The 27,285-nt window shown below is 53.9% G+C and overlaps 1 protein-coding gene and 1 long non-coding RNA gene across 4 annotated transcripts in view; one reads left to right on the forward strand and one right to left on the reverse strand.

The window, feature by feature from the left end:
* The window catches only part of KIRREL3 (kirre like nephrin family adhesion molecule 3), a 359,658-nt gene extending 332,740 nt beyond the window's left edge, over positions 1-26,918 (reverse strand). For all 3 annotated transcript variants that reach the window (XM_027699387.1, XM_027699386.1, XM_027699385.1), the window contains exon 1: positions 26,779-26,918. In XM_027699387.1, coding sequence (XP_027555188.1) covers positions 26,779-26,839 — 61 coding nt within the window. In that variant the 5' untranslated portion in view covers positions 26,840-26,918. The remainder of the gene's footprint in view (positions 1-26,778) is intronic.
* On the forward strand, positions 6,079-9,257 carry LOC113975413. Its single transcript, XR_003536819.1, has 4 exons — positions 6,079-6,215; positions 7,384-7,711; positions 8,115-8,234; positions 9,151-9,257. It is a non-coding gene; the product is annotated as an uncharacterized LOC113975413 (long non-coding RNA).
* Positions 26,919-27,285: the final 367 nt, after the last annotated feature.

Below are 27,285 nucleotides of genomic sequence, written 5' to 3' on the forward strand. Positions count from 1 at the left end.
TTACCTGGAGCCAGATCCTTTGTTCCCTCCCCTCGCAGATGGGGATCCCTCCCGGCGCTCCCCAGCCCAGGCTGCTCAAACAACAGGAGCTGTGTTTTTGTTGCAGGTTGCACGTAGTTTGGGAATCGCTTTTTTTCTCCCCTCCCAGCTCCAAGGGTTTCGTTTGTTTGATTTCTCTGAACCACGGGCATATTTGCATTAACCAGACAAGGAATTCTTCGCTGGGTTTCCCCCACCAGCTTCCTGCCCTGAATATCAAATACTCGGGGCTCTACATCCACCTTTGCCACCTCTATGGATGTTTGGATTTTGTGTGGTTGTATGGATGTTTGGATTTCTTTTATCAGTGGGAGCAGGGGGGGGCTTGCTTTCATTTGTTTTCTTTACAGGATCACAAAGCAATTCAGAGGTGTTCTCTGCAGGGGAAAAATACCTTCAAAACCTGATAAACAACCAGGCAAACAGTGCTGGTGTGGGGTTTTAGGGAGGTCTGTGCAAACATCAGGGAGTAGGGGGAATCCTGCACCCCACCACTGCAGTGGGCACACCCCAGCGGGCGACACAAGGAGACAAACTCACTTTTCTCCCCCCCCAAGGTGCTCCCAAGGTTCCTTTTCCACCTTCACCTGGTCCAGGTGGAGGCTGGAGCTGGCTAACAGCTTTACTCACAGGGTTATGGGAGGACACTCAGGGAAGAAAGGTTCCCAAACAAGCTCCTGGCACAGCAAAGGGTGGAGGAGGGGGGGGGGAAATCCTGCTCTGCTGATCTCAGCCCTAAACATTCCCAAACTTAAGGCAAGGCAGAGTCACTGAGTGCCCTGCACTGCAGCTGGGACGATGCTCAACTCCTCCAATCCCATTGCTGCCTTTCACTCCATTTGCTGGAATCCTGCTGGAATTTGCTCTGGATTTCCCCAGCTCCCCTCCCTGTCACGATGTCCACCTCCCTCCCTCTGTCAGTGCAGGTCCCCTCCTGGAGCTGGATCCATCTCCCGGGGTGAGCGTGGCTAATGTCACAATCATTCCATCTGACAAAGTCTCGGCTCCTCCGCGTCTCCCTTGTCTCCTTGAATCTCTGTCAAGGCCCTTTCCACATGTCTAAGCATTTTAATGACATATGGTGCTGGGACTGGGGGGAGGGAGCAGCAGATGAAAACCCAGCACGGTGAGAAACCGGGAAAAACCCCAGGGAAGGTCCTGGAAGACAACTGGGTGGTGAAGGAGGAGGATGAGGAGGATGATCTTGGGGGAAGTTGCTCCACCACACCATTCAGATCTTCTTTCAACTCTCCCACAATATCTCATTGGTTGCCCAGAGGAAAATGCACTTTTTAAAGGTTTCTCTGTCAGATCCTCTTTTGCACCTCTATTCCAGACCCCTCCTTTATGGTCACCAGGCCCTGTGTGACCACCAGGAACGCAGAGATGTGCTAAGGCACGGTGGAACAAAGGCACAGCTCACCTCTTCCTCACCCCAGGAGGTGCTCAGTTCCCAGCTGGACCAGACCCACACGGCCAGAGGGGGTTGGAGTCGGGCAGGTCACACACAGGCATTGACTCCACAGCCTTTCCCTGGGGTGGAAACCCACCAAAGGTGCATCACAGCAACACACCCTGCCCCAAGTGCCAGGGTCTGAACTTCATTCCCAAGTAAAGAACACTCCCAACATCACCTTCAGCCCAGCAACCTTCTCCTCCCCAGAGCTGAGGACTTACATCCCCCCCATAAGTGGGGTCTTACAGCTACTTTTCTCCAGGCACAGTCTTAGCAGATCCCAAAGCTTCCAGACAGCTAAGAAGCCCCAAAAGTCCTTTTAAGACAGGCTATTCAGCAGAATCTTACTGGATTTCTCCCTGAGTAATTGCATTTTGTCTGCTTATAATCCTCCTGGTGTTTAATTCCCCTTCACCTGTCGTAAACTGGTGAGAGCTGTGGCAGGACGCTGATGGCAGCAGCTCTGCTCCATGCAAATGAAGCAATCTTGTCTTGAGGGGGCTCAGTACCAAAGAGTCAGACACCAAAAGCCTAAAAAGAAGGCGGACCTGCATCCCAGTTGCTCTAAGAGACCCCCAGCCCCTCAGCTCCAGGACAGAGGTGACAGCAACACCCAAGGTTTAAACTCCTCGCTCTTTGGGAGCTCTGCTCCTGCTGCAAACCAGCTGAACTCCAGCTTTGGAGTATTTGGGCAAATCCCACCTTTGGCAGATTAACAAGCAAAGCAGCAGGAGCACAAATCCTTCCTGGCATCCCAGGCTGGGTGGAAGCACCAAGAACTTGCCTGTGACTGCAGAGCCCTCAAAGACTTGGAGCAACCTGGGCTGGGGGAAGGTGTCCCTGCCCATGGAAGGGTGGGGGGAACCAGATGAGCTCCAAGGTCCCTTCCATTCCATCAGAAACCATTCTGGAATTCTGTGGTTCTCCAAGGCTGCTGCTGACCAACAGGCTGCACAGGGAACATGGATGGGCTGGGATGAGTCTGGCACATACGGATGGATTTTGCTTTCCCAGCTTTAGTCAGTGGCACTGCAGCAGCTGGTGTTTATTCTCTATCCCTCACAGATTCCTGGGGTTTGGGGAAGCTTCACAAGACTCTCCAAGTACAACAGCTACGAACAGAGTCCCAATCTGGCTTTCCCATAAAACACTTGAGGAGAGGGAAGCAAAGGCAAAGGGATGCACAAGTCAGAGTCCAAGAGTGTGGCAGTAGGGACCAAGAGCTGACAGGTGAGGAAAACAAGTGGGCATACCTGCTGAAAATTGTATTTTATAATCTGTAATGAAGCCTGCAATGAAAATTAAGAACCACAAAAAAGCACCTCAGCTCCCAAATGAAACCCAAGCCCTCAGAGTTAGAAGCTGGTGCTGCCGGGGTTCCTCTCCCTGTGACACAGTTACATTAAACACAAATAAGTCAGTGAGGAACACAAGACAAAACAGCCATTTGTCAGGTGACACGAGGGAAGGATGAGGGGATGCTCCAGGAATTTATCAAGGAAATATGTTGAGCTGTGCAACTTTTTTTTAAGAAAGACACTGAAGAGAGCAAGCAGCTTCCACGTGAACCTACAAGGCTGCTCAATGACACATAAAGCAGAAATAACCCCCTGAACACCCAGCACTGCCTGGGAGCTGCTCTGCCATGTCTACCAAGGCTGGGGTCTGGGGGATCACGGCCAGCGCTCCCGAGCTCCACATCTCCAGTCAGCCTGAAAATGCCTGCAGCCCCTGTGCTGCACAGCCCAGAGCTTCCAGAGGCTCTGCTCAGACAAATATCTACCTGCTTTCCTCTGGGGGGGAGAGGGGAATATTCTCAGAGCCTTTTCAGTGTCGAACAAAGTTTGTTTGAACTAGACTTAACTGCGACAAGAGCAGCATTAAGCCGAACTCGAGCACTTGTGAGAACACTCTGCTTTAAATAGTTCCTCTTCAAGCTTTAACGTCATGTCAGGCTCAAGAAGATTTTATGGGCCACCAAGAGCATCTAAAGCCTTGGCATCCCATTTGCAGCCTGAAGAGCTCTGCAGCAGCAGCTCTAGGGGAGAGTTTCTGAGGGGGGTGATGCCCCAGGAGCGGGGGCTTGGCAGCACCATCAGCCCCATCCCAGCCCCAGACAATGCCCCCATCCTGCAAACCGAGCTGGGAATCACCCCTGCACCATCCTAAACCTGTCATTTTGCAGGTTTGCAGCCATGAGGCGACTTCTAAACTGGCTGCACAGGTACTCCTGAAGCAAATCCCTTCTCAGCAGCCCCCCTGGATGCTGCTCATACCTGTCACCAGCACTGCCAGGGTCAAAACGCTGCCCTGCCTCGGGCCTGGCAGGCACTTTGCATGCTCAAAATTCATTAAAGTCAAACACTCCTAAGACTTTTTACACATGAAAAAGCAGATGAAGGTGAGACAGAGCAGTTCAGTGCAGCACAGGCAGAGTTTTATTTAATGAAGGTATATTTACTCAGCAGAGCTGAAGGGCTGCTTCTTCACAGCAGGTCAGGGGCTGCTATGCAAATACTAATAAATATTTTGCACTTTTCAAGAACGCTTTACCCAAGTGCTCTGCAAGTGTGAACTGCACTAAACCTCCCAGGATCTGGAAGGAACAAGGGAGAAAACAGGAGCAGATACTTGGTCCAACACAGCAACACAGAAGCCTCTTGGGTGCAAAGCAGAGACACTTGACAGCACCAACAGCTTTCCCAGCTCCCCCTGGAAGTGCTTTTCCATCTCTAACCTCACATTTGTGTGCTTGGCAGCTTTCTAGAAACAGCAGCTCGGTATCGATTCAGAAAACAGAGTCATCTGTGGTTCATTACTCCCAACAGATTTCACAGGGATCCTGCCTGATGCCTCAGCTGCTGCTGAGCCAGCTCAGCCTGCACGAGCTGGGTTGGTATAAGAGAGTAAAGCCTCTCAGGAAACACCTCATACAGGACAAAAGCCACCACAGGGATGAGTATGTCGAGCCCAGAGGGATTTGGGCTTTAGGAACTGGCTTTCCAGGAGATCTCCTTGGGTTGGGAAACAAGGTGCTGGGGAGCAAAGATGAGAGGATGAGGATGGCTGGGGCTGCTGGGCCCCTCACCAGCTCTGAAACCAGCTCAGGACAACTCCATGGAGAGGAGCAGCTTCTACCCTGCAAGGCACTGGGGGAAAAATGAAATAACCAAGGATGGCTCCAGTCAGATCCTGCAGGAGGACTCAGAAGGCAGCACTGAGGTCTCAGATTTCCAAAAGACTCCCACCTGGGCAGCTCCAATGTGCCATGAAAGATTCATGGAAGGCCGAAGGAGCAGTTTTCCTCCCTTGCCTCAAAGAGCCTGCAGTTTGCAGCCAGCACCCTCTGCCAGCTGGAGGGTTGGGACCCATCCCAAGGAAGGTGAGGGAGCCACAGGGGTGATCCCCAGCTGCACCCTGAGCTGGTGCCAGGCAGAGATGGGATCACAGCATCTCTGCAGGGGAACAGGAGCTCTTCACCTGTGAGACAACAAATTCAGGCTGCTCCCTTCAGCTGAAGCACTTCCAAGTCCCATTTCCAGAGGGAGAGGTGGGGTTGGAGGCACAGACACTGACCATGGAAGATCCAACCTGTGGGAACTGGGATTGGGATCTCCAGCAGCAGCAGAACCCCGAGCTGCCTGCTGGAGCCAGAACCACTGTGCTTCCAGGGTACCAACTTATTTTGCAATCAATACTGAGATTTATTGATCCAGGAAGGAAATACAGCCTGAGAGAGCCTGGTCAATAGCAATCCCAACGGGGAAGAAGTTTTAATGGAGACCAGAAAAAATTCCGAGCTGGATTTTGTTCTGGGGCAAAACTCTGCCCAGGCTGATGATCTCACCCAGGAGCAGCTCAGAGACTCCTCCCTGCTCTGCTGCTCTTCCCACTGACCAGCTCAGATGCCAAGGTCTGGGACAGCACAGCAGCACTGACAGAATGAAAAGAGAAACCCCATTAGCTGCTCCCCTGGATCTGTCTGGCCGAGGACAAGCTGCTAATGCTGCCTGCCTTGGAAATCATAGCAAGAAATTCAACCTGCACAGTCAAGGCCAGACCCAGGCATGTAACTCAGTGATGGCAGGAGTTCAAGCACTTAAAATGTCTTTTGAAACCACAGTAAAATCCTGCTGTCCCATCCCTCTTGGAAATGGACTCCGCTGAATGTCAAGGCCCTGAAAGGCAAGAACACAAAAGCAACAAAAAAACCCCAAACCAGCTCTGCTTGACAGAGGCCATGAGAGCTGGATGCAGCAATTTCCCTTCATTTGTCAGCAAAATCTCATCAGCTGCATAAAAACACAAAAGGGGGGTTGAATTCCCAGAAGGGCACCCTCAATATTGGTGCAGGGGCTGGGGAAAGGCTCCACAACACGGCTCTAAAGGTGAGGAGCTGAAGCCTTAACTCCAGTATTTTGAAAGCAGCAAAATCCCACCTTCAGGGAGGCAGTGAGGATTTCTGGGGTGCTGCAGACCCCCCCAAACTGCAGCAGCACCATCCTGCAGCTCCAGGGAATGAAGAACCTCTTGTGCACGTCACAGGCAACAACAGCTCTGCCCTGTGTTTACAGGTTACTAAGCAGCCATCACCTAACACCCCCCCCCTTTATTCCCCTGTCAATACCTGCAAAACAGCTGTAGAAGAACAAACAGCTCTTTGTGGCCCTTTGAAAAGGCTCAGACAGGCCAACAGTGCCTTGGGATATCTCACACCGAGGTAACCCCAAGGCGGGGGGAGCTGCAGAGAGAGGTGGGAAGAGAGGTTTGGAGAGCAGGGCTTTCCCTGCCGTGGAGCCCAAAGGGTGGCAGCACCCAGGGAAGCAACTGGCACAGTCTGACAGCCCTGCAGGAGGAGAATTGGGCAGCCAGGGCTGTGCAGATGAACTAAAGTGTTTACTGGCGTTAATATTTGATTGTGTCAGACGAGGGGAGAGGAGCGGGGGGAGCTGAGCCGTGGATGGAGATGCACGTGTGTGTCAGGGGCTGCCACGTCAGGCACCTCCATGAGCCAAAACATCACCTCAGGAGCACTGGTTTGGATGTGCCCATCGAGCTGGGAGCTGCCAGGCTCCCCCTGCTCTGCTCCCTGGCACAGGGAGGAGTGCTCTGCCCTCTGGTAGAGCAGGGAAAGGGGAAGGCTCATGGTAAAATCCAACTCCCTGGCACCTGATCTGCCTCACCCAAGCCAGAGGCTCCACCCAGCCTCATGTGTAAGAAAACTGTTGGCATCCACATCCCAACACAGAGACACCCATGAGACCAGTCACCCGAGGAGGGCACACCCCAGGAAAGGAGGTGCAGCAGTGCTCGTTTGCAGGATCCCTTTGCTCATGGGGTGTGGGAATAAGTTGTCCAGGGAGGTGGAGTCACCATTTCTGGAAGGGTTCAAGAGGTGTCTGGATGTGGCCCTTGGGGATATGAGTTGGGGGTGGTTATGGTGGTGCTGGGGTGATGGTTGGACTGGATCCTGAAGGTCTCTTCCAACCTTGATGATTCTGTGATTCACAAAGAGATGCCTTGCGCTGCCACTCTGTTCAAACACTCTCATGGAGGGGCACAAGTCTCCTCCACTCTAAAAACCCCAGCAGTTGACCCACTGCTCCTGTTGACTCTGCTTAAAGCTGTTTGCTGTTCCCATGAAAGGGCTTTCCCCCACTGTTCCCCCTGGGATGCAGCCTGGGAGAGCACAGTTGGACACACTCAGACCTTTCCATTCCTTCCCCAAAGGCTCCCCAAATCAGCCCCAAACAGGTCACCCTGCACCCCACCACGGCAAAAGCCTGAACTAGCGTGTTCCTAAAGCTGCTGTTTGTGTGATATCTCTGCGTTTGGCCAAAGCCAGCACGGAAATTCAAAGGCAGGCTCTGGCTCCATAAATCCCGCAGTGTGAACGACGCGGGCTCTTTGCTGGATTATCACCGCTGAAAGGAACTGCAAAGCATCCAACTCCACAAATGAAAGATGTTAATAGAGCGGTCCCAGCGGAGGGAGAGGCTGTAGATTACGTGGAGCTGCTTTCACATCCTGCAAAATGTGCAGATTTAAATAACATTCCCCTTTCAGGAGGATAAATCTCCGCGCTCGCCACAAAGAACCGCAGCCCGGGCCCACGCCAGGCTCCTCCAGAGGGCTCATGGGGGACAGGGGTGATGCACTGAAGACCTGAAATTTGTGTCCCCTGCTCGATGCAATGGTCCCAAACAGCTCCACTAGGTGAGGCTTCATGCACCACCTCCCTCCCCGCAGTCCTCTTCAAACACACACACACACACAAAAAAAGAGTTAAGACAGATTTTTCTCTCCAACCTCTTAATTAAGCCATTAGTCTCTTCCCCCTTAACCCAGGAATGAGAGGCCTGTCTTCACAGGAGCAAATGATTTCCCCAGAGTAATGAAGATGCATTATCATACAGAAAAAATCATTAGTTGCTATGTCCAGAACAATGCAACTGCTCAATTACTACACTTCCCAGCGCTCCTGGCGCAAACTTGGAAGAGATGCATCCAAAGGGATGTGCCCAGAGAAACAGCACTTGCTCAGGAGAAGATTTGGACCAGGTACAAAGGTCCTACCTGAATTATTTTCCAACCAAGCCTTTGCTCACTTCACCCTTAGGACACCACAACAACAGGCAGCAGATCCCAGGAGGGTTTTCTCCTGCTGCTTTACAACAAAGGACTTGGGAGGTTGAGAAGGGGAGTTTCCCATCCCACTGAGAAGGTCTCAAATATCCTGGTAAGGATTCATCAGGAAGCCCACTGGGACTAGGAAGCACTTCCCATTTTGAGAGAACTGCTGATGAAGGATGATGAGCAGCAGGGGTTTGGTGACCCAGGGAATCCCTGACTTGCCCCATCCTGGAGCCTCCTGATGGGAAATGACCCCAGGAGGCTGGAGTTCAACACCAGGGATGACCCAGCTGGGTTTCAAGGCAGCCTGGATTTGGTCACCTGCCTTGGAAGGGACCCACAAGGATCATCCAGTCCAACTCCTGGCCCTGCACAGACACCCCAACAACCCCACCCTGTCCCTCAGAGCATTGTCCTGGAGCTCTGGCAGCCTTGGGGCTGTGCCCACTGGCCTGGGGAGCCTGGGCAGTGCCCAACCAGCCTCTGGGGGAAGAACCTTTCCCTAAAACCCAGCCCAGCCCCCCCCGAGCTCCAGGCTAGCTGCAAAATACTATTCACCCACAACTTCTCTAACTCACAATTTCCCCTCTTCCCCGCCCCCAGGATGATTAAGAATAAGATTTAGTCATCTAACGAGGGCCCCATTATTCCTTCACATGTATCATTTCAGTACTTCTCTCACCTGCCGAGATACCCATTAAAAAAATGACTCATGAACTCTTCCCCTGCGTCTTTGGCACAATAATTCCAACCCAGATGTGGGTCAACTGATGCTATTCATGAACTCCCATCAAACCCATTCAGTGGTTCAGACTGAAAGGGGAGGAGTGGGTGTCAAGAGTGAAAGTGTTTTATTTAGACATTTTCCCCTCTACACGAAACATTCAGACTTTTCCCCCCCCAAGACATCTCTGAAGTTAATTTACTTTAAAAAAGGTTTTTTAAGTCTGAACAAAGAACGTATCGTATCAAATGAAATGTTTCATTTGACCTGAAACAGATATTTTTGGTCTTGTTTTCAGTTAACCCAACATAGTGTTTCATCTGCGGTTTTTCAGTTCTGACAGACAAGGGGAGGAAAAAAAAAATCAATTTCAGAGCTCCAAACACAACCCATTCTTTAAGAGTTGTCACAGAGACTGTAGCTTATGTTAATATTAAAATACTGCTTTAGCAATTTATGAACATTATCTGGAGAGCGAAGGCACAAATTAGCAGAGCTGAAGCAAAGTTACCCGAGCTAATGCATCCTTGGCATTAATATCTTGCTTTTGTTCAGCTCATCTTAAAGAGCTATAGGGTTACCTGATAAAAGGGGCAAAGCCTGATGGCTAACACAGGTTGAGATGATTCCTGGGAATGTTTCCATCCCTTGGTGGGCAAAGCACATCGAATCCTAGAAGGGTTTGTGTTGGAAGGGACCTTAAACCTCATTTTGTTCCACCCCTTCCACCTTCCACTGGACCATGTTGCTCAACCTGGCCTTGGACACTTCCAGGGATCCAGGGGCAGCCACAGCTTCTCTGGGCAACCTGTGCCAGGGCCTCCCCACCCTCTCAGCCAGGAATTCCTTCCTAATATCCCATCTAACCTTGCCCTGTGGCAGTGGGAAGCCATTCCCCCTTGTCCTGTCCCTCCATCCCTCATTCCAAGTCCCTCTCCAGCTCTCCTGGAGCCCCTTCAGGCCCTGCAAGGGGCTCTAAGGTCACCTCAGAGCCTTCTCTTCTCCAGGCTGAACAATCCCAGCTCTCCCAGCCTTCCCTCCCAGCAGAGCTGTTCTATCCCTCTGATCATCTTGGTGCCTCCTCTGGACTCTCTCCAGCAGCTCCACGTCCCTCCTGTGCTGTTCCCCAGGGCTGGAGGCAGCTCTGCAGGGGGGTCTCACCTGAGGGGGCAGAATCCCCCCCTCCCCTGCTGCCCACGCTGTGGGATCAGCCCAAGGCACATTGGACAGGGCATGTCCAGCCTCTCACTCTCCAGCACCTCCAAGTCCTTCTCCCAGAGCTGCTCTCCATCCCTTCATCCCAGCCTGGATCAATCCCAAGGGTTGCCCCCACCCAGGTGCAGCACCTTGTACTTGGTCTTATTAAAATTCCTACAAATCACCCCAAAAGACACCCCACAGGTCATTGACACCCACAGCCCAGTGAAACCACACAAAAATCGCCTTCCTGGACTTGATTCCCCTTCCAACCCAAACCATTCTATGACTCTCTACGTGAAGAATGTGATGTGCTGACTGTTCTGGGGTGAGTGTGAGGCTGGTGACCTCCAGGACAGCCTGGTGTGGCTGCCAGGGGGGGTTCTAAACCCCCAGGATTGGTGCTGAGCTCCAGGCCAGCAGCACTCTGCAGGTACAGGAGGGACGTCCCCGTGGCAGCCATGGGTGAGATCACGGCTTCCTCGGAGCTGCAGACGGTGGTTGCTTCAGTTGAAGGCAAAGCAGCCATCTCTGCCTTCACATGTGACAATTGCCATGCGATTTCTGTCTCATTAAGCTCTGAAATGTAAAACAAATGGGATTTATGTGGCTGCTGCTCGGCGCTCGCTCGTGCGGTGTCAAGTCTTGCCTTTAAAGGCTCTTCAGTCTCGTCGCTGCCTCGTCACTCCTGTTCGGCTCCTGAGCCAACACAACACCTGGTGGTTCCTTATTTCAGGCTGGAATTTAGGGAGCAGACAGACATGGGGCAAACCCTCCTGTTTTCCCCCCCTCCCCGAGCTGTGACACCGACTCACATGGATCTCCCTGTGCCTCAGTTCCCTCACCTGCCGCTGTCAGACCCACACAGCTCCTCCAGCTCCCAGCCCACCAACCCAGCACGTTGATGTGCAGCACTGTGCAAGGAATAACAAGCTCTGAAAAGCAGTTATGGGTAAGGCTGGCAGGAGAAAAGCTGCAGGCAGCATTGGGGAGGAATTTTGGGGAGCATGGACCGTCAGTGGAGTGCCATCCCCCAACAAACCAGGAAAAAACTAAAGGCTGGTTACAGAGCATTTGATTCCTGCAATCACTGCCTGAGGTACAGGGAACACTCCCAGCCCAGCAAAGTGTAAACTCATTATTTGGGGTAAAATTAACTAGTGCCACTGGTACACAGGCTGATCAATGCTCAGGACATGAAGATTTACACCCACACATCTCCAGAGCCACAGTTCTGATCCTCGTCTTCTAATTCCAAAGCCCAGCTGCCCACTGATGCTCCACAGACTGGCAGCACCAACAAGGCTGCTCCTAAATCCAGAGCACCTATGGCAACACAACTGGTCACCTGGAGCTAAGTCATAGAAATGGGGAATTGTTAAGGTTGGAAAGACCTTTAAGATCAAGTCCAACCATCAAGTTGAGGGGATTCACTTAAACCACATGATCTGGGATTACCCATCCCTGGAAGTGTCCAAGGCCAGGTTGGATGGGGCTTGGAGCAAAACCTGGGCTAGTGGAAGGTGTCCCTGCCCATGGCAGGGGGTGGAACTGGACGAGCTTTAAGGTCCCTTCCAACCCAAACCATTCCACGATTCTGGGATTACTTAGAAAAGTGCCAGAGAGCAGCAGCCTCTGCTTCAGGCAGCCCAGCATCACTGCTGAATTTGGCCAAGAGCTGCTCGGTTTTGGGTACCCAGCTGGTCACCTTGAAAGGTGTGACATTCACCCAAAGTATCAGGCAAACCCCTGGTGTTCACAGGGGCTCCAAACACCACGAATTAGGTGCCCAGAGACAGAACATCCACCCGAGGATGCTCAAGGAGCCAGAAGCAGGACAAGTGATTCTTCCCTTGTACTCAGCACCGGTGAGGCCACACCTCGAGTGCTGTGTCCAGCTTTGGGCCCCTCAGTTCAGGAAGGACATTGAGGTCCTGGAGCAGGTCCCGAGGAGAGCAACAAGGCTGGGGAAGGGACTGGAGCACAAGTCCTATGAGGAGAGGCTGAGGAAGCTGGGGCTGTTCAGCCTGGAGGAGGCTCAGGAGACACCTCCTCACTCTCCACAACTCCCTGACAGGAGGAGGGAGCCAGGGGGGGGTTGGCCTCTCTTCCCAGGCAACTCTCAGCAAGACAAGAGGGCTCAGTCTTAAGCTGTGCCAGGGGAGGTTTAGGTTGGATATTAGAAAGAATTTCTTTCCAGAGAGGGTGCTCAGCCATTGGAATGGGCTGCCCAGGGAAGTGGTGGATTCTCCATCCCTGGAGGTGTTGAAGGTGAGACTGGATGTGGCATCAGTGCCATGGGCTGGGAACCACAGCGGGGTTGGATCAAGGGTTGGACTTGATGATCTTGGAGGTCCCTTCCAACCCAGCTGATTCCCTGATTCTATGATTGTATGACTCCACTCTGGCTCACCACAGCCCACCCCAGTGCCCCCAGGCCACCTTCTCAACCCACTAAGTATTGTCCCCTCAGGCACAAAACACCTTGTGAGCAGCAGAGCGAGGAACCGCGACGGCGGCGGCACAAAGCGGCGCGGGAGGAGCCGTGTGGTGGAGAGCCTGGAAAACTGGGGACAAACACAGCGGCGAGGAGCAGCTTTCCATGGGGAGCACAAAGCTGGACATTGTTCAGCAAAGCCCCGCTCTGCAGGCTGAGGCAGGAGCCTCGTACAAAAGCAGGAGCTCCCACTGATGCCATTGTCGGGCTTGGAGAGCGGAGATTTCTCCAGAAGAAAAGCAGCCCCGTGACAATTATTTATCGCCACACAAACATCTTCCTCCTCGGCCTTTGTTGGTGCGACACAGACCACGTGTGTCTCCAACCGGGGAGAGAAATGCTACCGACGGGATCAAGGAAGGCTGAGATTAATCTGCTTTAACACAGATAAAAAAAACAACTCGAGCAATCGGTTTTAAAATTCATATTAAAGTTGTAAGTCACCTTTGACTATATTAAAATCTAAACTGGAGCATCCAATAAGCCCCAAATAAGCCCCACTGGCAGTCAGAAGAGCTCCCTTATCAACCTCTAACATCCCCTGTAAAATAATAACTGGAAGCCAGACTGCTCGGAGAGGAACTCGCTCTCCTGGGGCAGCACGATGTGACCCAATTCCTGCTGCCATTTCAGAAGGCCTGCCTTGGCCCGTGTTCAGAGTGGCAGTGGCTGCAGCAGGAGTCATCTGGAGAGGCAGAGCTGGCACGAAAGGCTCAGCACTGAGCCCTAAGCCGGGTCTATCTGCTGGGACACAGAGCACAGCAAAGGGTTGTGGTGCTGCCGTTCAGTGAAGCAACTGGGCTGTGGGGTCTTGTTCTCCTCCCCAGTACTGGCGTGGAGTTTGGGGGACTGGTTTTCTCCCAGCCCTTGGCTTCTCCTCCTCAATATTTCCAAGGTCTATTTGAGAGAGGCTGGAAGGCTCCCGTTGAGGGAGCACAGGAGCACCGAGGGAAGCTGGATTTGGCAGCGGCGCAGGATTGATGGGCAGCACTGATGCAACAGCCCAAGGTCAGCTGCTGAAAGACACCAGAAATAACGGCCCTGTCACAGAGAGAAGGGTCATGGTCTGCTGAGGAACACAGGGAGCCGTGGCCAGCAGGGCCCAGCCCCCCTGAGCACCACTGCAAAGTCAAGGAGAGGACAGGACACGCTCCCGTTGTTTGCTCACAGACCATCGCACCCATCAGCGAGGGGCTCGTGCTGGTTACAGCCAGCCCTGACACAGGAGTGTTTGCACCTCACTCAGTGGCAAGCCCAGACCCAGTTAACACCAGTATAACCTTAAAGAGGCATCTCTGGTTAGTTAAGATGGGCTGAAACTGTTGATCTCTACGCTGCTGCTCCACAGGGGTTGAGAAGGACTGAGCCAAGGGCTGCTGGAGCAGAGACCACCCATTTCAACTGCTTGTGCACAGCAGGTAAGTGGGTCTGGGGATAAAAATGAGGGTCCTCACATTCCTGGAGAGCTCTCTCCCCACCAGAGCTGCAGGAGCTGCTTTCCAGCAGTGCTGCCTGCTTGAGAGGGCTCCAAATAAACAAATAAAGCCAGTGCCTCATTAGCATGCAAATCTATTCAAGCCCCCATTTCAATTTGAGTTCTGTGCATACGATCAGAGTGCAAAATGCAAATTATACAAATGCACCCATAGGAAGAAAGAGGCAGGAACTCTGCACAAAGGGATTAGGGCCAGGCTACTTCCCTCAGAAGATTGCAGGGTTTGGGGGGCTCCTGGCAGGGAGGGTCCTGGAATGGCCATCAGTCCCACTGCCCTGAGCTGTGCTCCAAAGTGCTTTGGAAAACACTGTGACTGTGGCTCTGGAGTGACAACTTGTTCGGAACAGGGAGGGAAGAACAAGGAGGCAGGAGGGGAGGGTGGACAAACAGAGACCAAGAGGCAAGGAGGGCTGCTAAAGTCTCAGCAGTCACAGACAAGGGTCTCCCCAAGGGATCAGCACTAATTGAGGGGGCAAATATGCCTCTCATTCTCCTCCAGCAGCCCCCAAAAAGGCAGCATTAGCTGGTGTCTCTCCAGCACTGAGCAGTTCACCTGCCAAGCCAGGGACATGGGACAGCTCAAGGTGGGTCTTGAGCACCAGAGACCATCAGGAGGAGGGTCACCACCACTGTCCAGCCCCTCATCTTAGTGACAAGGGAGGTGATGCTGCCCCAGTCTTGAAAGGCTTCACCTCTCCTTCCATACAGATTTGGCTGGCAAAGGTCTGCAAGGTAGGGGAGGAAAGACAAAAGCCCAGCTTGGAAGGTCTCCTGCAGCCCCAGGCCAGCTGAAGGGACCCCAGTGCTCCTGATTTTGGCTCTGAGCTCTGCTCCAGCACAAGCCCCAGGTCCTGTCTCCAGGCTGGCAGGCCCAGCAGCCCCGTGGCACGGGAGATGCTGCTCCCATGGGATCCAGAGCCTGGGCAGGGCAGGGCAGGGGGGCTGTGTGTGCCCGCTGCTCCCTCCTACGTGTGAGAAATCCTCAACCCACCATTATCGTATTACATTTTCATTTTAAAGTAAATATCTGTTTTCAATTAGTACTCACTGTGAGGGGGCATGCATCACTGAGAACACTTATTTCTCTTCCTTTCATTATTAGATTAGAACTCGCTCAGGTTTGACTCCATTTACCGGCGGCACACACCGAGCTGCTCTGCACACACTAATCCACCTCCCACCTCCACCCCCTGAAAGGTCCCAGCCCCAGCTCCAAATCAAGCTGTGACATGAACCTGCTGCAGCTCTGCCCAACCTCCCAGAGCCCACCCATCTATTCCCTGCAGGTCCTTCCTCCAGGCTGTTAAATTCCCACTGTTTTTTCTCAGTGGCACAAAATCTGACCCCTCGTCACAATGTCTGTGTAGGAACCCACCTGGACTTCCCCAAGGTCACATAAAGGGAATGAAACCTGGAGCAGAGAGTTGCCCAAAACCTTACAAATAAAACCAAAAGCATGGAGGATCAACTATAGGTGGTGTTCCACCTGCTCAGCCCTTCATGGGTAAGAACATCACTTGGCCACCCACCATTCTTCCCAAGTCTCCCAACCTCCTCATCTCCCTCCCAGTCAGGAAAGCCCTTCCTCCCAGTGAGATCACCCCAAGCACACCCTGGCCCTGCCTGCTCAGCCCTCTGATCATAATGGTACCATTATCCTTTGCTCATTATTGGTTTTTATTACCAGGCCTCATTAAGTTCAGAAGCCTCTGTAATTGAACTGCATCCCTCGGTCTCCGCACGGGGGCTCCAGCTGGGCCTGTCATCAATCACTTTATTAAAAACATGGGACAAAAATTGCCATTACACCCGTTACTGCCCATCAATCTCTTCAATTGCCTCTTAGGTCCTTTCTTTACCTGCTCAATGCACCAGTGCCAGATGGATATCAGTGGCACCCTTAGAGTCTTCCCATAGTTTCCAGCAATTATGAGTTGATTTTAAGGTGCTTTCAGAGAGGAGCAAGTGAGGCAGTTGCTGGCACTCCATGTCCTCACGGTGCACAGGAAACAGGTAATGAAAACATGCAACCAGACCAAGAGAAATAAACTGTGTTAGACAATAAAACGTAATTTTATCAAACCTAACACAAGGTGCTTTACAGACACACAGATCAGCTTAACACTGGTTTAGAATTAAATATACCATGACAAATTGGCACGTTGTGAGAGCCACCACGGCGAGGCCAAAGGCAAGAAGAGACCTGCAGCCCATTTCCAAACCCCAAAGAACCAGCAGTCGACAGTCCAATGGTTTCTACAGCAGCTTCCCTTCATCCCTCCATCCCCCACAGCGACACTCGCCATCCTGGGAGCACAGAAAACCCTTCCTGAGCTCCTGGTTCACATTTCAGATCTCAAAATACAGTATTTTTGGCGAGTCCACTTCAAAGCCTTCAATCCATAATTCTTGGATGCTTCCTGCTTTTCAACAAGTTTCAAAAGTTCAACTTTTCTTCCTGATTTTGAACGAGATGCTCCCGCTGGGACGACAACTCAGATCTGCTCGAGTCAGCAGCAACCTGCACGGGTTAAGAGCACTACACAGACCTCTGCCTGTGCCTGGGAGAAAGCCAAACCACGGGGAGAAACCTGCCTGCTGCAGGGAAAACTCAGCCTGCTGGGGGAAAGGTTTGCTACAAGCCTAAAGACATGGCAAGGGACACTTGGCAACTGCGCAGGTCCTTTTTTGTGAGGTATTCCCCTCTTATCCCCTCTCCTCCCCACCATCCCCTCCTCATCCCCGGGGAAAACCAGCCTTCCCTGGTTAGCACTTCCCCTCCTGGTTTGCTTCATCACAGAAAGGGTGGAAAAAGGCAATTCTGGGAGCTCACAGGTAGCACAGGAGCTGCCCAGGTGTCCCAGACACCACCTGGAGCAGTCAGCACTGCTGGGTGAGAGGTGCCAGCTCTTTAAAAGCCAAGGCATCCTTAGGAGGAGGTGGCCATGGAGGGGGGCAGTCCAGGCCTCTCCAGCCAGCCCATGTGATGCCAGAGAGCTTTGAAGATTTCCAAGGGCGTCGTGTTCCCCAGTTTATCACAAGTGTCCATCTTAAACCAATATTATCATTTTAAGCGTGACAGGAGCAAGAGGGATGTTCAGAAAGCACTGCTGCTGCAGGAGATAGACACTCACAGGGGACACAGAGGAGAACAGACCCCTCAGACTCGCAACCCTGACACACACCCAGCCCAGGGCCCGTCTGTGAGCAGGGACATTCACACTGCTCTGGCCTTGAAGGCGCTTCTGCTCTGCCAGAGGTTCCTCCTGCTGCCCTTTCCAAGCCCATCTCCACCTGGGTGGTGCCAAACCCCGACACTGCCACACCAGGGAAGGGGAATGGACATTTTCCAAGGGGTAGCAGGTGACAGAGTGAGCCATCAGCTCTTAAAGAGCTTCCTACAGTCACTGTCAGCCCAAACACAGCCCAGGGCAGGAGGAAGAGCAGCCACGAGGGACAATGCCCACCCCAACACCCAAACCACGGACACAAAGCCTGCACCACCAAGTAGAAGAGCTCAGAAAATTTTCCACCTGGCCAAAGCAAGAGCAGATCACCACAGCCAGGATGTGGTGCTGGACTGGGACAACTTCAGGCATGCAGAGACCAAGCTGGACTGCAGAGGTTGCCTAAGCTGCACCCCGGAGCTGGGTTTAGGCAGCCTACAGGGCTGAAGATGTTTCCCCTGGTCTCTGGTGGGGAGTTCCTGAGCAGGGAATACCAGCAGGGTTGTCTCCCAGGTACAGAAAGACGACACCTGTCTTGATGTTCCCTGGCAATTCCCATTATTATAAGGGTAAATAAAGGAAATCACAAGGAATCTCTCATCAGCCAGTGAGTCAAGCTCCAGCTTAGACAGAAGGAGTTAATTTACAGCCACTCAAAGCTTTGATATCTTAAACCTCTTCGGTGTCTGGACAAGATGAGGAATAAGCACAGACAGTGTCAGACTGTGATGGGGAGGACAAAACACTGCAAACAGCTGTGCCTAATTTTAGCATCTGTTGGTTCTGTTTCTTCAGCACTTGTGGCTGGGGGGTGGGGGCTGGCCCTGTCACTCCCAGCTTAATAAAGACACAGCCAGAAGGGAAAGAGGGGAGTGTTAAATCACACTCTGGGGATTTGCCCGTGGGATAGAGTGGGAAACAGCCTGACAGGGCACCACCGACCAGGGATGGCAGCCATTCCCTGCTGCAGGTTATCCCACACCCTGCAAGGATGCACAGGGGGCTCCCCAGCTCCGAGAGCTCCTGAGGTGTGTTTGTCAATGAGGGGGCACAAAGCAGTGGGGCAGACACTGCCCTGCATCCCCCTCCCACACCCTCACCCTCCCTGCTCACTGAGCCCGTGGCATTCACACCACTGCGTGCTGAATCCTCCTGGAGATGTGTCCAAGCAGGCCATGGGTGCCCACTGCTCCCCAGGAGAAGGGTGGCAGCTCCTGGGGGCTCCTAACTCTTCTCCCTGCGCCAGCGCTCGAGCCACCTCTCCACAGCACAGCAGAGGAAACGGCCTTGGTGCTGAATCCCAAAGCCCGGGCTGGGCGCTCCCCGGCTCCCCCAGCGCTGGAGCCCAGCAGGTCACCTTGGCCCTCTCCCCAGGAGCGCGACCCTGGCAGGTGGGAGCAGAGCTGGGCTCCATGCGAGCGCTGCTGCTGCCACCGCCAGGCTGAACGGGAAAAGTGAGGATGAAACCTGCGCTGGCTCTGCCAGGTGACCTGCCTTGGATCCCAAACACTCGGGGGGTCCTTCCCCTGCGCGCCCCCGGCGCTCTGCTCCCCGAGGCCGAGTTATTGGGACACCCCCCGTGCCCTCGAGCTGCTCCTCCCGCCCTGGGAACGCGCAGCCCAACGAGCTGGACCCCTTGGAAAAGCTCTGACTGCTCCCCGGGGCTGCCGGGATGTGATTGGGATGCTCTGCTCAAGTCACCTGGAAGAGCAGCGGCCAGGCTTTAAAACCCACACTCTGCAGGGCCCCGAGCCCACGCAGAGCCGAGGCAGCCACAGACACCAGAGGAGCTGATAAGGCTCATCTGCCTGCTAACGATTCTGTCTCCTGTCACTCTTGTGCAGCTGGGGACAAGTGGCTGCAGTCAGCGACTTGCCAGCTGGGGGGAAAGCAGCAGTTTTGCATTGTTGGGAATAGAAACACATCCAGCTCCCCAGATTTTCTCTCCTTGCTGGCAGAACTTGTCATGGACTGACCGACACAGCACCAAGTGACACCTCGGGGTGACAGGTGAAGATGCAAAGCGAGGGGTGGTCAAGAGAAGGGTTTTCCTGCAGACACAGCTCGAGAGAAGGATTCCAGCCTCCACTGCCTCAGCAACACCTCGGTGTGCTGCCTGGGTTTAAATCCCTCTGTGGGAGCCAGAGGCTTCTCTGTTGGGCAGAGTCAAGCTCTCCCCCACACAGCTGAAGGCAGAGCAGCCAGAGGTGACCATCTCCCTTCATCACCTTCAGGCCCATCAGCTTTGCCAGGATGGACCAGCATCACTCCTTTGGGATGGGAGGCACTTCTGGCTTTGGGAAGCCTTGAGCAGGTGAGCTCAGGGCTCACAGACAGCTCTGGAAGCACAACCTGCTCCTCTCCACGAGGCAGGGACAGCTGAGCCTCACTCCTTGGCCTCACCACCTTAGCCAAGCATCTCCCAGTCTGCACTGGAAGAGGGGCAGATCCATCAGAGCATGGGTGGCCTGGGAAGATCTGCAGGAAGGTGCTGCTCATCCTGAGCCAGCATCTTCACCAGCTCAAGCCAACATTGGCTGAGTCAAGTTTTCATCTTTGGGTTGCAGCCAGTGCCAGAAAAAGAGCAGCCCTGTTATTCCAGAGGGAAGCTCCATGTATCCCTTTGCACCTCACACCATAGGATCAGAATGCTTTGGGTTGGAAGGGACCTTAAAAATCATCCTGCTGCCATGGGCAGGGTTGCTGCTCACTAGGTCAGGTTGCTCAGGGCCCCATCCAACCTGGCCTTGGACACTTCCAGGGATGAGGCAGCCACAGCTCCTCTGGGCAACCTGTGCCAGGGCCTCCCCACCCTCCCAGTCAGGAATTTCCTCCCAACCTCAGCTACCCCACACACCTTACAGGTGCTTCTGCACCTCTATCTCAACATCCCCTCCATCCAAAGCAGCTCCTTCCATCCCACTTTTTTCCACAGAGACTCACAAAATCCCTGCTGTTGTTCCTGCAGCACTGGCCATTATGCAAGTTAGGCTGTCTTAACTTGCTGCTGAGCATACAAGTGGGGCTGACATTTATTTAATCCTCACAGTAATGTTGACTGTGTACTTACTGAAACACCTCATGCTTATGGAAGACATTTGTTTCCAAGCAGCTTATGCTAAATTGCAGTGATATAAAGGAAACACTTATCCAATATTGACATTCCCTGACTGGCAGCATACTGCTGGAATACTCATTTATGCTGGGGGTGGGAGGGGGATGGGACAACAGGGACCTGAGGAGGATTCAGACCCTCCATGTCTGATCTTTTAACAAGTCAGGCAATTTTAAGTTTTAAGGAGCAAACACCTGCCCAAAATGCAAGGTGGGACACCAAACCCAGTGGCTTCTCCCACTCACTCCCTGCTAATATTGGACCCACAGCACAAAGCTTTGATCCTTCATCCATGAGGAAGCTGGAGAAAGTTCATCCCTTGCACCATCGGGGCGTATTTCATCTGGAGTCAGCGCGGTTCCTCCTGCCTGCAGCACGTCCTGCTGGGCAGAGAGCTCCTGAGAAAAACCACATCACTGAACATGTTCTGGGTTTCTATTGCCCTCCCACGAAATTGGGGTTGCTCACCCCGAGTGCTCCTGAAACGTTCAGCCTCGAGGTGCTGCAGCATCCGAGCAGAGCCCGGCCCAGCCAGGCAGGGTGTTCCACACCCACCTCGGCCACATCCCAGATTGGAAGTGACAGCAACAGACCCCAGAACATAAATCCACCGGCTCTTAAGAGGTGAATTAGCCACCACACGACCACATACATGGGAGACCTGCGCAGCAATTCCACCCAACACAAAGTAATTGGAAACAAAAGAAAGCATCTATTATCCGAGCTGAAACTCTGCATCAATGGTTAATGAGCAGCAGTTATGGCAAAGCCCTCAAAAACCAATTACATCCTGCTCCACCCTGAAAGGCAGCAGACCCAAGGCTCGCTGGAGCTTTTGTTTCGAGTGGGGGCGTTGAATGAACACATTAAGACAAGATCTTATCCCCAAGTTAGCATCTGAATTTAACAATGCGAGTGTTCCACCTCCTACTCCTCCAGCATGTGACACCGAGCGAGGCAGGACGCCCAGAGCCCATCGCTCACAGCGCACTAAAAGCACATTTAGATTTTAAGCTGTTTAATGCAACTCGGTAAAAGGAAGAGCCACGTAACAGCCAAGTGACCTCCAGCTCCTTCTGCTCCACTTTGGAGGCTGCTGCTGCCACCAGGGAAAGGCAAACACTCGAGCGTGGGTCTTGCCAGCCAGGCGATGAATAAACAGGCTGGGCGATACTCAAAGGGCACATTGAACCAGGACATCTGTTAGGCCACCGTTTCCAAGGCCAAAACCCAGCGTTTGCTCTGTCCTACCACAAGGCACGATTCAGAAATGGGTGTTTTCCTCTTCCCCCTTCTGGCAGTCTGGCCTGTAGACGTGCCCTGAGGTCCAGTGAAATAGAGGAAGGGGAAAAGGAAACTCAGGAGTTCTGAGAAGCATCAGGACCCTTCTACTCAACCCTTGCCTGCAAAGACTAGCACAGGGTTTCAACTTCATTTCTTCCCAGCCAAGAAATCCCACACATTTACTGGTACCTTTGATTCCCACAGCCCTGCAAGGGCTGGGACAGGAGCCAGCCCCGAAGGCAGGGCTGAGACCCCTGAAACACTCACAGCTCCACCAAACGCCTTAAATCTCAGCAAGGAAGAGACTGATTTACAACCAATTTGTTTCACTGCCTATTGATTTATAAAATAAGCTTGTACACGGTCACTGTGGCTCTGTTGCTCTCTTTGGCCAGAAGTAGCTCTCAATGCAGTCAAAGGACAGACTTGTATTGCTCCTGAACAGAAGATAAATTAGGGCCTTCAGCAATTGTTGGTATAAACTTGCTGGTCTTTAAAATAAATAAATAAATAAGTAAGAGCTGTTTAATCCTGCTGGAAGGATCCTGGAAGTGATGCAAAGCCAATTCTCCAGCAGCATTTCCATAAAGCCCCTCCACCCAGCATGCTGAGGAGCTGAGAACGCTGCACAAACTTGCAAAGCCGATCATTAAATCAGAGGTTTGAAGCAGCCACACTCTCCGTCACACACTGCTCGCAGGAAAACAGTTTATTCAAAGCCCTTGATCCTCAGCCAGCTCACGACCTGAGGGGCACATTGGCCTCTCCCCCCTTTATTTACAGCTACAAAAGAAAGAAGAGCACGGAGTTGTTTTATCCTAACATTCGCAGTCCAACTACAGAGAGGCCGGGAGCTGGTGGCACGTGGTGCTGGGAACCTGGCAGGGATTTCTGGGCACGTTTCTACTCCAGTTGGTGTCCCCTAAAACCACAGGAAAGCACAAAGCAATCGACATCTGCCCAAGATGTGCTGTGCATAAACTGCCCGGGCACCTCTGCCCGACCTTGGACAGGGAGGAGGCTGCTGGGGATGCAGGAGGAACAGCTGCCCTGCCCTCCTCCCTCTGGCAAAGGGCACCTGGGCAAGCCCCCAGTTCCTCCCTCTTGTTCTTTTCTAAGAACTGAAACCTTGCAAGAAATGTGGTTTGAGCAAAGTCACCTGTGGGATGACTGCAGGAGGTACAGATGGGGGATGGGGAAGCAAGAGGAACCTAAATTGTGTTAAAACAGGCCTTGGAGGAGGCAATCCTGCTCTGTTCCTCTGGGATAGCACAGACTGCACAACACCAGCTCTAACCTGAGGCTCATTTGAGTTTCCCTCCCGTGCAGCCCAGTTGTGAACACGCTGCCCCTGCCAAACCTGCACCACCCTACAAAGCACCTCCCCAAACCATTGCTGTCTTCATTCAACCATTTTCAGTTCGTAGAATATCGTGATTTGCAACCTCCTGGGCTCCAGGAGCTCTTCCTTGGTTAATTTTTAAAGCCCATTGGTGCTTTCACTCCTTGTGCTTCCCGAACAGCTCCCCAGCACCGACACTCCCCTGGGTTTAGGAACCAGCCCAAGGCCCTTCCCTTGCAAAGCTGCTCTTCTCTCTACATGGCAGGAGGAATTCACTTGGAAGAGGGATCACAACCACGGATTTCCAGGCTTCTCATTAACAGGCTGGTGGTTGTCAGACACAGAGATCACCAAGTGCCCCTTGCAGCCACCAGCCCTTGTGCTCACACCTCCCAGCACCCCATAATCTCACATTTTTGCTCCCTGTCACCCATTAACATTCCCCAGGATGTGAAAGTCCTCTTCTCCTGGTCATAACCAGTGTTGGAGGGTGGAACTGGGCTGGTTTCCCTCATGGGAATAATATCACCCTTCTCCACCTGGGGGCTGAGGACAAGCCAGTGGGAAGTTGAGCCACTGCTGCTAATAATGGGCCCCTCTGACAGAAGATTGCAGAGCATTTGCTTCCAGGGAGGAACCAAGTGAACTGTGAAGGAGAAAAACATACCCTGCAACACCCAGAGAACTCGGTATTCATCACCCTGAGGGAAAGCAAACATGCCTTTGGAAAGAGAGCCCCAGACAGGCAGAAATCTTCCCATCCAAGGTAAATTTCAGATCCTGCCAAATCCATCTAGGTTGGTACAGTACAGGCCAGCCAGGGGAGGAGGTGGCTGTAGGTGCATCTTCAGTGGTGCTCCTCCCCACAGCCCCCCCTCCCACAGCTGGGGCACCTTCCCCAGTGGCTCCCAGCCTCCCCCAGTTTGGCTGGCACTGGAGCAGAGGAGAGGAGGGTGAGCTTCTCAGCAGGCAGAAGCAAAGGCAGCCACTTTCATGGCAGCATCAAGTGCTTCCCACCCAGGGGCACCCACACCTCGTCTCCACAGGAGGCAAATTGTGCTGCGACTTTGTCCCCCCTTCCCCCAGCGCTTGGTCCGGCAGCTCCCCGGGGGTGGGAGAGGGATCAGCACCAGGGAAAAGCAGCCCTGAAACACTGACCTGGTGATTGCCACAAAGAGAAAGCACAGGCTCTCACAGACCATTTGCGAGGCAGAGACAGAGATGCTCAAGGGAAGGCAATTTGTTCTCTCCGGAAGGGGCTGTGGGAGGAATCCTCCTCCAGGCTGAGCCCGTGTGTGCCCAGGTGCAGCTCAGCCCCAAACAGGAGCAACAAGCAGGTTCCTCCTCCTGCAAGCTCCACTGGGAGCCCAAGTTCCAGGCTGCATGGTTTGCAGGAACAGCAGGATACCGGGATGCCCAGGAAGTACAAACCCAAGGGCACAGGTGTACAGATCCAGTGATGGAAAATGCCCTTTTGCTGAGCCTTTGGATAAGGAGTTTTTTTTTAAAAAAGTGTCCAGCCCACAGATCCCAAGCTGGGTTTTCAGCAGAGGTGATCCTCCCATCTCTACTGCCCTTGGCTCGGGGGAGTTTAATTATGGCAAATCCCTTCAAGCCACTCTGGTAAGAAAACCCAGCCCTGCCTGCTCCCTGCCCACAAACAGGAGCTACTGAATCTCCTGGGGGGCAGAGTCAAGTGACTTTAGTTGTTCCTCGAAGTGAGTTTTGGTCCACCAGCTGACTCCAGGGCAAGGCATGACTGCCCTCTGCGTGCACACACAGCATCCCATCCCCACAGCCTTGGGGACATGGGCACCAATGCCACCACCTCTGGCCACCCCCCCCCACCACAGCGGCTGCTCCAGGGGAGACAAACACAGCATGTGCTGGAAAATCAGCTTCAGTACCTACATCCAGGCCTTTCCTCCCCCAAAGCACCGTGTGGCTGAAGGAATCCTTTGCATTAAATCCTGTTAGGGATCCTTTGCACGGTTTCACCCCAACGGGAAAAGCCCCGACGCTGCCGGCAGCCCCTTTCTTATGCACCGAGAGCAGCAACTCCATAGAAATGCACTTGGCTCGTTCTACGGGAGAAAAGAGCCGAGCAAACGCTCTGCAAGGCGCTGCCTGTGCCTCGGAACCCGGCATGAATAAGCAAGGTACCAGCTGCACACTCCTGACCGTGCAGGCGGGAGCCACAGCAGCCGAGCCCAGGAGCCACCGCGGCTCCCGGAGCCCAGCGCTGCTAAAAAGTGAATTGGTCCTTCTTAAAATAATGGCTGCGAGAGGGGGGGGAAACCAAACCAATCCCTGCTGCATCCCAGACACAAACTTCTGTGCTAGGAAAATGCCATTTGACCCGGTGTGCGGGAGCAGGGAGGGAGGTGAAGGCCGGGATGAGCTCCCAGACGCTGCTGTGCCCGGCCCCGCCGCTGCCCTGCTGTACCAGGGACAGCTCGAGTTTGCTCAGCCAGAAACCTCCGCGGAGGACACTGTGGGTTTCTTTTGTGCAGCAGCGAAGGCGAATGCAAACACAGCTTTCTCCCTGAAGGAATATTAGCACAAGCAGAGAGCGAAGGGAAGAGAGAAGGGGAAGGGAGGACAGCGTGGGAGCCCAGCATCACATCCGAGCCTGGGAAAAGAAGAGGGAAGGACGAGCAGAAGCGCAGCCACCTCCAAACACGGCGTCCCTGCTCGGGGAATAGGGCGAAACACGGCGTATGGTGGGGGATGTTCAGCAATAATGTCTGGCTGAGCAAAAAAACCAGCTGCCCGTGGAGAAGCACTACTCTCTCCAAAAGTTTTATCCTTCATTTAATCAACAGATGGACTGGCTGCGTGGGTTTGGGGTTTTTTTATCCCTTTTTTCTTTTTTTTTTTTTTTTTTTTTTTTTTTTTAAAGCATCCCCAAGCCGTACCCTCACAAAAGCCGGCGTGGGGACCACGGCGGCGTGACACAGATGGTGTTTGACACCGGCGCTGGGAGGGGATGAGCAGCAGAGGGACGAAGCCGGGGTCTGGCTGCAGCTCAGCGTCCTCCACAGGTGACAGCCAGCCCAGGGACCGGGAACACGGCAGCGCGTCCAACCCGGCTTCCCCGAGCACACCCCCTCCCCGAATCCACCTTTCTGCGTTATTTTTTGGGGGGAATCAAGCAGGTAGTAAAGTTGCAGGGCGAATCCCTGCGCATTCCCACGCTCCTGCCTCCCTCCCGTGCGCCGGGGAGGTGGGACCCGGCCGTACCACCCCCGCGGGGTGCCCACCTCCCCCGGGCTGGCTGCATCGGCACCAACTCTTCTTCCCCTCACCTCCCCAGGAGCAAATCTCTTCCCACCCCGGCTGCACAACCGCAGGCTCCCGTGCCCGGGCTGGAGCCGCTGCCGCCGGTCCGAGCGGCTCCTCCGCTGCCGCCGACACGGAGCATCCATCGCCCCCCGCACCGGGGGAAGCACCGGGGGGCGAGGGGGCGTCTGGGGGGGCAGTTGCTCAGCACAGCCGTGTTTACACGCCAACACCACCTCATTACCGGAGCCGGAGCGGCAGCGCGCATTTGCATGCTAAAGATTTTGCCTTTTTTTTTTTTTTGAGAAATAAAAGGTAAAGCCGCCTCGCCGGGAGATGCACGAAAAACTCTGCAATCCTCCCCGTCTGCCCCCACCCTCCTCCCCTCGCCAAAACCATGCGCGGCCCCCGCACCCCACCGCGACCCCCCGACCCGGGGGGACCCCCGGGCTCCTGTCGGAAACTCCGGCGCGGCGCCGGCTCCTACCGTGGCTGAGCAGGAAGCAGGCGAGGAAGAGGAGGAGGAGGTCTGCCTGGAAAGCGCTCATTCCTCAGGGTGGGCTCGGCGCCGGGGGTCGGGGGGCTCCGCTGCCGCTGCCGGCGGGGGCTTCAGGCCGCCGCCCGCCGGCTCCGCTCGCCCGGCTCCGGCTCCATCGCCGCCCCCCCAGCTCCTCCCTCCCTCCCCCGGCAGCGCTGCCTTCACTGGCGGAGCCTCGGCGGCGCAGCCCGGCTTTTGGAGAGCGGGGGGGGAAAGGGGAGGGAGGGAAAGTGCCGGGGAAGGGGGAGTAACTTGCGCGCAGCCGGGGGACGGCGATGGCTCAGCCCGCGGGGTGGGGGAGGATTTGTACAACCCCCTTTCCTCACCCCCCCCTCCCCCCAAAGGTTGGTGCGCGGCCAGAGACGGTGGAGGGGGTTAAGGTGGGATGGGGGGGTCGGAGCTGCTCCTGCCTCGGTTGCAGGGAAGGAAGGGATGCGTCCCCTTTCCCCCCTCCCG

Source organism: Neopelma chrysocephalum, unplaced genomic scaffold, assembly GCF_003984885.1.
Source record: "Neopelma chrysocephalum unplaced genomic scaffold, ASM398488v2 Primary Assembly neopelma1_138, whole genome shotgun sequence".
Lineage (NCBI taxonomy): Eukaryota > Metazoa > Chordata > Aves > Passeriformes > Pipridae > Neopelma > Neopelma chrysocephalum.